This window comes from Herpailurus yagouaroundi, unplaced genomic scaffold (genome assembly GCF_014898765.1).
Source record: "Herpailurus yagouaroundi ecotype Mexico unplaced genomic scaffold, PumYag 29, whole genome shotgun sequence".
Classification (NCBI taxonomy): Eukaryota; Metazoa; Chordata; class Mammalia; order Carnivora; family Felidae; genus Herpailurus; species Herpailurus yagouaroundi.
In genome coordinates, this window is record NW_024412377.1 from 111,226,580 (window position 1) to 111,237,084 (window position 10,505).

Genomic DNA, 10,505 nt, shown 5'->3' on the forward strand with positions numbered 1-10,505 from the left:
AAATACTACACCACAGCAATGCTATACTTTTTATTCTCTGTGCTGCCAAAACTGTTTTTAAAGTTTAAAATAAAAATTCATCTATTATACTGAGTGTTCCATGTTACACGCTAATTGTATATTTTAAGGTTTCTTCAGATATGATAGAGTTAAATGTATATAAAATTATAACATTTTACGTTTGATATAAAATTGAGGGAAAAATAAGCACAGGATGATTTGGATAGGACCATGAGATTCAGTATTTCTCAGACTTTTGCACCAAAGCACCCATAGCAGAACACAGCTCCCAGGAACCAGGCAAAACATCCTGATGTAAGCTGCTTTAAGTCTAAACTTTCTAAAAAATATTTTTATTTTGTATTGCATTTGTATTTTTTCATTTTAAAATTCCTGTGAATTGAATGTTATATTATATAACTTGTGCATTTATTATAAAGATGTTTTAAATTCTTGTCTGTGGAGTAAAATGAACACTCTGGGAAGATGCATAATATTTATTCTGAGGCTTCATGTAAACTCCCAACTGAGAAACACAGCATTATAAATACATGCTATTTGAATATTTTTGTTGTGTATTCTTACCTCCATCGTAGGTGGAGTCTTTCTTTTTCCTCTAATCCAAGCTAGAAAGACAAATAATACTTAAATGTAAATTTTTGATAATTTGCACAAACACTTCACTCATTCATGCATAAAACAAATATTTATTGAGCACCTGTTACATGTTATTTTAGGCATTGGACATGTAAGGAGGGACTAACCATGAATTTTCTCCTCTTCTGCAAAATATATACTAGTGAAGGGGAACAGAAAACAAACACACAAATATATGATGTCAGGTAATGATTTGTGTCCTGAAAAAATACAAGAGCATAGGGAGTTCAATAAAGAAAGGCAGTTCCATTTCCAAAATCAGACCTAATAAGTGCCTGATTTCCACTGAGTGCACAATGTTTGTAGCAACAGGAAGCAAGTGGGCCAGCTGCCTCAAGGGAAGTGTATATGAATTACATGGAAGATGTTTAGGAGAGTAGAATCAGCCTTTCTGGGTTCAAATCTCGACTGCATCCCTTACTAGCTGTGTAATCGGGGGCAAACTGCTTAATTTTGTAAGCATCATATTTCCAATCTGCAAAATATAAATTATAATAATATCTACATTTAACAGTTGTGAAAAGTATATGAAATTATATATACAAATTTTTAGCTCAGAGCCTGGCATACAGTAAGCATTAAGTCTAAGTTAATATTATTAATATTATTATTAACTATTATTATCTCTGTAATTCAATACAGCTATATTTTTTAAAATAGGCTGAAAAAAAAACCCTAAGAGCAATAGTATCAGCTTGGACTATAAGAATATATCAAGAAAATATACTGTAGGAATTTGGTCTTTAAAAAGTAGAAAACTGATCACTTTAGTTAATTCTTTTTAACGTTTATTTATTATTATTGAGAGACAGGGAGAGACAGAGCATAAGCATGAGAGGGGCAGAGAGAGGAGGAGACACAGAGTCTGAAGCATGTTCCAGGCTCTGAGCTGTCAGCACAGAGCCCAACGCGGGGCTCAAACCCATGAACCGTCAGATCATGACCTGAGCCGAAGTCGAATGCTTAACTGACTGAGCCACCCAGGCGCCCCTCACTTTAGTTGATTTAATTTTCATTACAAAATTGTGAGGTATCCTTATTTAATAGAGAAATTAAATAACTGTCTCAAATTTATACAGTAAGTACTAATGGTAGCATGTGAGTCCAGAGTTGTCCCCATTTCTAGTTCCAAAAGATATCCACATTCTACTAAGCTGCCTCTCAAATTTCAGTAAGCAACAAGCAAAGAACACAAAACTAGGAAGAAAAGGTTGCACTCTTAATTACAAGTCAGAAAATAAGAATTGCTGACCCCATTTTACAGTTTGGGAAACTGAGTTTCAGAAAGATTAAGCAATCTGCCTAAACTCAACAGCCTGGGAATCAACTCCTTATTAAAATGGCTCTAAAACCTGAGCTCTGTTTACCAGCTACCTTTTATTCAGACCAGCTCCACCAGCCTGCCTTTTGTCATCCAAGCAACAGCACCAGGCAGGAACTGTCCTCCAGACAAACCCAGTACTGAATGGTTATTGGGGTACAATGAGCAACATTCAATTGTCGGCCTTGCACTAATCCCATATAAGTATTTTTAATATAGTTCCAGTGTTTTATCTTCTCTACTCCTACTTCTGAGTTTCTACCCCTGTTGTTTTTCTCTGTATTCTCTTTATTCTTTTTTTAATTTTTAATTTTTATTTATTTATTTATTTTTACCATTTATCCATTTTTGAGAGACAGAGAGAGATAGAGTGTGAGTGGGGGAGGGACAGAGAGAGAAGGAGACACAGAATCCGAAGCAGGCTCCAGGCTCTGAGCTGTTAGCCCAGAGCCCAATGCGGGGCGTGAACTCACAGACCGCAAGATTATGACCTGAGCTGAAGTCAGATACTTAACCAACTGAGCCACCCAGGCGCCCCTGCGTTCTCCTTCTCGTTAGCTTCCACTCCTATTTGGTCCATTTCTAGCCCCAAGTTGTACAGATTTTATATTCCTTGTTAGGCTTGTAAGGCTGTCAGGAGCAAGATGCATCCATGGGAGATTTATTTTTCTACCGGCTAAGTGCCTCAAAAGAGTAGGTGCTTAATACAGCTGTGGAACGAATACTTCCACTATAAAATATTTCCACTACACAAATATTTGCTGTAATGGGATTTTTACCTGTGTTAGAAAACCCAGCTTAGCAATAGCAAGATTCCTCTGTGCAATCAAGGAAATGAGTGCTTTATGGAATTTTCAACTGCCTTCTTATGGTCAAAATAAAAGTTACTTAGCTTTATTTATCGGCATTTTTTCCCCCAGGATAGAGCTTCCTATAAAATAATTCAACACAAGCCATGTACCTCTAAAAGGTTTTAAGCAGTAAATCTTCAGTTTTAAATTAGATTAAAAAGTTAATTAAGAAAAATCAACTGCTAGGGCAGGGGTTGGCTAACTACACAACTTGAGAGTCAAATTCTATTTGTAACTTGTAACTTGTTTTACATTTTTAAATGGTTGAAAAAAATATCAAAGGAAGAATAATATTTCATGACACATGAAAATTACATAGAATTCAAATTTCACTGTCAGTAAATAAGGTTCTATTGGCACATAGCCACACTTGTAGAGCCCACAAAGGCTAAAATACTTATCACTTGGCCCTTTAAAGAAAGTTTGCCAACCCCTGTGGTAGGGCAACCAGTAAGTATAAGCTTTATATCAAGAATGATCTATCCTGATTCAAAAACACTTTCATAATACCTAAAATAAAAATCATTATTAACTGTTACACTTTTTACTAATGAAGACCGTGTACTCCAGAGTCTGTGAACATATACTGTTGGCTTTAGATCATGCTGGAAAAGTATCATGGCACAATGCATACTTACTACCACCATGAGAAAAACAACTTAAAACAACAAACTGTCTTATCAGTAAGTCCATAAAACAACATTTCCAGTTTCTTTGTAAGGTTAAAATAAGAAAAATACTTCAAGAGAATCTAAATAACTTTCAAAAAAATCCCTGAATTAATAGATTGAGTAAACTCTGATATGTGTTTTCTAAAGTTTATTTGTTTTGTATAAGTTTATAAAATTCATGCACAGAAGAAGGCAGTATAACTCAGATAACCTATTAAGTACTGCCTAGAATGGTTACCCTCATGGGACACACTATTCTCTAAGGAAAGATATAGGACTTCCTTTAACTTTGTTTTAAATGGCTCAAGGAAAAAGATCTTAGTTTTATATTGATAAATAAATGCAAGTGCTGATATACATTTGTATAATTCTACAATAACCAGATACTTGAAATGTTCTTGAGATGATGGTTGAGGACCATTTACTGCTATGTATCCAATAAAGGTTACAGCTGGAAATATTCAATGTGATCACTCATTTATATAATCATCCCTAACTTTCCCAATCACTCTATGCAACAAAGCAAATATCCTGCTGAAGGTTGGCAAAGGTTAGGAAGAGGAAGAATAAAAATATGCATTAATATCAAATCATTACATTTCTTTTTTTTCATCCTCATAACAATCTGGAACTGAACCTCGATCCAATTATAAATTATATAATGATTCTGCCATTGCTAATTATATTTGTATGGTGGATTCTGTATCAGTCTTCATTATAATGTAACCATTGTTTGAATAGAATTTAGCAAGATAACTGGAAAGTTTATGTCTTAAGATCCTAGCATTCTTTCATCAGTGTTCATCTGCATTCTCATTAGTATGCATGAAATTTTCATTGAACTTTAATACTCTTATTGGAACATAACACACTATAATAAGCGTAAAAGTGAGCATGCAAATTAAAGTTCCCATTAATCACTAAAAGGGGCTAGACGAAGCAAGCAGGAAAATACTTCGTGAAGCATACATTTTTCAAATTTCTGTAAGCACTGGAAACGGCTAATATACTTTTAGAAGCAGTGGCAACAGGGGTTAAGGTAAATGAAACATTTATCACTAGATTCAGGAGGTGATCATTCAGAACTAAAATTATGGAAAGCTTGTGAGGAGTCTGCATCTAAAAGATACTACATTAGAAATATGTGTTGTTTAATTCGCTCAAGGAGAAGACAACACTATAATAAAGCCTCATCTTTTAAAAAATGATCTTTGCCAGCTCTGGGTGTATATATATTATAAAAATCTATAAAAACAAGAATCTCTACTTTTTAACTGTGAAAATTCTTCAAGTGATATATTATGAAATGAGTCACTTTCTGATTACTGACTCTTGAGCATATCTTAAAGACATTATTAGATTTAATTGGCATATTTAAGTTAAAATTTTGGGGATGCTCAAGCCTATTACTATTCTTTTTCTTTAATCCTCTTTAGTTTGATATAATTTATAAACAATACAGTGAAACCATTTTAAGTGTGCAATTCCATGAATTCTGAAAAACGTTTACAACCTTTTAACCAGCACCAAAATCAGTATATAGAATGTTTCCATCACTTGCAAGTTTCCTATCTCTGACCACATGCAAACACCCACCCTAATCCATCCACAGCTCCCAGGTAGTGCTACACTTTCTGTCACTGTTGATGAGTTCTGCCTTACCTACAGTTTCATATAAATGGAATTTTACAGTATGCACTCTTTTGCATCTAACTTATTTTACTCAACATAATGTTGTTAAAGTTCATCCATGTAACTGTGTGTAGAGAACAAACTCTTAAGGTAGCCTCCACAAACCCCATCTCTTCATGTCCACACCTTTGTATGGCTTCTTCCCCTTGAGTAAAGGTAGGTCCTGTGACATACTTCTAACTATGATAAGAGGGCAAAGGTGATGGGATGTCTACGAGTGCATGATTATGTCATGTAAGCTTACAGCATCCATTTACTGGAGGTTCTCCCTTGCTGGCTGTAAGAGAAAAGGTGGCACGTTGAAGAATCCCATGTGGCAAGGAACTTTCAGTGACTTCTAGGAGCTTAGGGTGGTCTCTGGCCAGCATCAAGTGAAAAACTGAAGCTCACAGTCCTATAGTTCCAAGGAGCTGAATTCTGTGAATAACCACACATGTAGAACAATGGATCCTTCCACACTCAAACCTCCAGATGAGAATGCAGCCCTGGATGATACCTATTGACATGGTTTGCAGTCTATGTGAGACCCTAAGTAGAGAACCCATCTAGGCTTGGACTCAAGACCACAGGAACCGGGCGATGATAAATATGTAGTGTTTTTAGCTAAGTTTGTGGTAATACTGATGCAGAGTAACAAAAAATAAATACAGCAAGCACAGCAGCAGTTCATTCTTTTTATTCCTGTGTCGTATTCCACTATATAGAAAATGACAATGTGTTTATCCACTGATTTTTGTTGGGTGTTTGGGCAACTATCAATTTGGGCTTTTATGAATAAAGCTGCTATGAAAACTTTCAGTAAGTGTTTGGGTAGACTACGTTTTTATATCTCTGGGTTAATACCCAGCAAATTTCCAGGTTATAGTGTAAGAGTGTGTTTAAGTTTATAAAGAATAAGCTCTTTCCCAAAGCAGATGTACCATTTACACATTGGCCAAACATTTATGTACATTTCAGGTGCTTTACATCCTCATTAACACTTTGTATTGTTAATCTTTTAAATTCTAGTGAGTCAGTGGTATGTAGTGGTACTTCACTATGGTTTTAATTTGCATTCCTTGATAACTAATGATGTTACATATCTTCTTTTTAACTTCTGATGCTAGTCCTATTATTGGGTTGTGAGAGTTCTTTACATATTCTGGATACAAGTTTTATGTCACATATGTATCACAAATTTTCTCTTCATCCATCTTTTCATTTGTTCAGAGTTATCTGTTAAAAAAGAGGGTTTAAAAATTTTTGGTGAAGTCCAACTTATCATATTTTTTCTTTTATATTTGGTGTCCTATATAATTCTTTGACTATGCCATGATAGAAAGATTTAGTCCAATGTTTTCTTCTAAAAGCTTTAACTTTCACATTTAGGTCTGTGATCAATTTCAATTTAAGTTTTAGATTTAATATGAGGTAAAGATCAAAGTTTATTTTTTTTCATATGGAAATCCAACTATTTAACAGTAGTTGAAAAGAATTTCCTTTTCCCATTGAAAACTCAAATGACCATACAAATGTAGGGACACTTCTGGACTCTCAGTTTGATTCCATTAATTTTATATCTATCATTATAGTGGTATTAAACTGTCTTGAAAAATGTAGCTTTTTAAAGTTAAATCCTCCAACCCTGTTCTTTTTAAAAAGTGTTTTAGGCAGTATGGAGATTCCTCAAAAAGTTAAAAATGGAACTACCCCATGATCCAACAATTGCACTACTAGGTATTTACCCAAAGGATATAAAAATATTGACCCAAAGGAATACACACACCCCAATGTTTTCAGCAGCATTATCAATAATTGACACATTTCTCAGCCATCAAAAAGAATGAAATCTTGCCATTTGCAAGGATATGGATGAAACTAGAGCATTATGCTAAGCAAAATAAGAGAAAGAAAAACACCATATGATTTCACTCATTTGTGGAAATTTAAGAAACAAAACAAATGAACATAGGGAAAAAAGAGAGGCAATCAAGAAAGAGTCTTAACTATAGAGAACAAACCGGTTACGGGGCGGGGGGAGGTGGGCTGGGGGAGGGGTTACATAGGTGATGAGGATTAAGGAGGGCACTTGTGATGAGGACTGGGTGTTGTATGTAAGTGATGAATCATTAAATTGTACACCTGAAACTAATATTACATGGTATGTTAACTAACTAGAATTTAAATAAAAATTTGAAAGGAAAAAAAAGTGTTTTAGGTATCCTAGATCCTTTTATATTTTAATACAAAATTTAGGATCAGCATGTTAATTTTTTGTTTTAATTTTTTTTAACGTTTATTTATTTTTTAGACAGAGAGAGACAGAGCATGAATGAGGGAGGGTCAGAGAGAGGGAGACACACAATCTGAAACAGGCTCCAGGCTCTGAGCTGTCAGCACAGAGCCCGATGTAGGGCTTGAACTCATGGACCGCGAAATCATGACCTGAGCCGAAGTCGGCCGCTTAACCGACTGAGGCACCCAGGCGCCCCTCAGCATGTTAATTTTAAAAAGAAAAATTTACTAGTATCTTGACTTGGGATGCACTAAATGTACAGATCAAATTTAGGAAAATAAAATCTTTTAACTATTGACTTCGGAACCACAAAAAATGTGTATCTCTCCACTTATTTAGGTTTCCTTTAATTTCTCTTAGGAATATTTTACATTTTTCAATGTACAGGTTGTAGAGACATATTTTTGTAACTTTATCCCTAAATACTTCATGTTTTTAATGGCATTTTAAGTGACAGAATCAAAAAATTCATTTAGCAATTGTTTGGTAATAAAATGTAGATAGATAAGTGGTCTTAACATATTGCCCTTATATCTTGAAACTTACTAAATTCATTATTTTATAGATTTTTTTGAGGTTGTCTTTATGCACAATTATGTCATCTGTGAAGAGGCTTTTACTTTGTCATTTCCTATCTGAATTCATTTTATTTCTTTTTCTAGCCTTATTGCACTTACTTGAATTTTCCAGGATAATATAAAATAAAAATAGTGAGGATACCCTTGTTTTGTTCCAAATTTTAGGGGGGACAGTGTTCTTTTACAATCGAATATGAGGTTGGTTACTTGTAAGTGCTTTTTCCTCTTAATATCCTTTATTATTAGGTTGAGGAACTTCCCAGTTCACGTGTGTAGAGAGTTTTTAATCATGAATGTATGGTGAATTTTGTCAAATATTTTTTCTGTACTAATATGAACTTATGATTTTTCTTCTTTGTTAAAAGTTGAATATAAATGCAAATGAAATGCACAGTGAGATACCATCTCATACCTGGTTAGGACGGCTATTTTCGAAAGACAAAGAATAGAGGTGCCTGGGTGGCTCCATCAGTGGAGGGTCTCTTGATTTCAGCTCAAGTCGTGGTCACAGGACTGTGGACTTGAGCCTCACGTCCGGCTCTGTGCTAAGTGGGAAGCCTGCTTAGGATTCTTTCTCTCCCTCTCTCTGCCCCTCCCCTGCTCTCTCTCTCTCTCAAGTAAATAAATAAGCAAATGAATGAATGAATGAATAAATAAATAGTTTTAACAAAAAAGACAAAGGATAATAAGTGTTGGTAAGGATGTGGAGAAAAGAAAACCCTAGGTACTGTTCAGTGGGAATGTAAACTGATACAGCCAGTATGGAAAATAGTATGGAGTTACCTCAAAAAATTAAAACTAGAACTACCATATGATCCAGAAATCCCTCTTCTGGATACATATCCAAAGGAAATGAAATCATTATTTTGAAGAGATATCTGTGCTCCCATGTTCTCTGCAGCATTATTGGCAATAGCCAAGATATGGAAACAACTTTAATGTCCATTGATGGAAGAATGGTGTGTGTGTGTGTGTGTGTGTGTGTGTGTGTGTGTGTGTGTGTGTGTATTTACAATGGAATATATTATTCAGTCTTAAAAGAAGAATGTCCTGCCATCTTTGACAATATCAGATGAATCTGGAAGACATGGTAAATGAAATGAGCTAGATATGGAAAGAAAAATACTGCATGATCTCATTTTTATGTGGAATGTAGGTGGTGACCAGGGGTGGGAGATGGGGGAAATGGGGCGATGTTGATCTTTAAATGTTAAACCAACTTATATTACTGGGATAAATTCCACATCATTATGGCATATTGCCCTTTTTTATATACTGCTGGATGCAGTCTGCTAATATTTTGTTAATGATTTCTGCATCTATGATTATGTTGGATACTAGTTTATAGTATTCTTTTCTTTATTGTCTCTGACAAGAGTTGGTATCAGGGTAAACCTGGCCTCACACAATGAGTAGATAAGTAAGTATTCCCACCTCCAAAATTTTTGACAAGAGTTTATGACCTATCAAGGTGAATAAAATGAAAAAAAAAATGAATTCTACAATTTCTCAGGGTAATGTTCTATAATTGTCAACTAGGTTACACTGTTTGATACACATAGTTGTCTTCTACATAATTCTTACAATTTCAACCTTTTACATGGAGATTTTAGACCATTGATGTTTACCACAATTATTTACATAATTAGGTTTAAATCTACAGGTATTTGTACAGCCATGTTCACAGCAGCATTACTCAATAGCCCAAAAGTGGAAATAATCCAGAGATCCATTGATGGATGAACAAATGAACAAAATCTGGTATATGGAGAAAATGGAATGTTATTCACCTTGAGAAAGGAATGAAATTCTGATAGATGCTAAAGCATAAATAAACCTTGAAGACATTATACTAAGTGAAATAAGCCAGACTCAAAACAACAAATACTGTATGATTCCATTTATATGAGATACCTAGAGTAGTCAAATTCATAGACACAGAAAGTAGAATGGTGGTTGTCAGGCATGGTGGAGGGGGGAGGAGGGAATGGGAACTTATTGTGTCATGGGTAAAGACCTTCAGTTTAGGAAGATGAAAAGTTCTGGAGATGGTGTTGACAATGACAACAGTGTAAATGTGCCTAAAGCCACTGAGCTATGTGCTTAAAAATGGCAAAAATGGAACTTTTTAGGTCATGTATCTTTTATCACAATAAAAAAGCGAGAGATAATAAAAAGAAAATCAAGGGGCGCCTGGGTGGCGCAGTCGGTTAAGCGTCCGACTTCAGCCAGGTCACGATCTCGCGGTCCATGAGTTCGAGCCCCGCGTCGGGCTCTGGGCTGATGGCTCAGAGCCTGGAGCCTGTTTCCGATTCTGTGTCTCCCTCTCTCTCTGCCCCTCCCCTGTTCATGCTCTGTCTCTCTCTGTCCCAAAAATAAATAAACGTTGAAAAAAAAATTAAAAAAAAAAAAAGAAAATCAATGTAATCAACTATATTAATAGAATGAAGAATGACAATA

The 10,505-nt window shown here is 35.0% G+C and overlaps 1 protein-coding gene across 1 annotated transcript in view; it reads right to left on the reverse strand.

Annotated features, from left to right (window-relative positions):
* NDUFAF2 (NADH:ubiquinone oxidoreductase complex assembly factor 2) overlaps positions 1–10,505 on the reverse strand; it is a 166,986-nt gene that overhangs the window by 46,982 nt on the left and 109,499 nt on the right. The window contains exon 3 of the mRNA XM_040452373.1: positions 586–626. Within this exon, the coding sequence (XP_040308307.1) occupies positions 586–626 (41 nt within the window). The remainder of the gene's footprint in view (positions 1–585; positions 627–10,505) is intronic.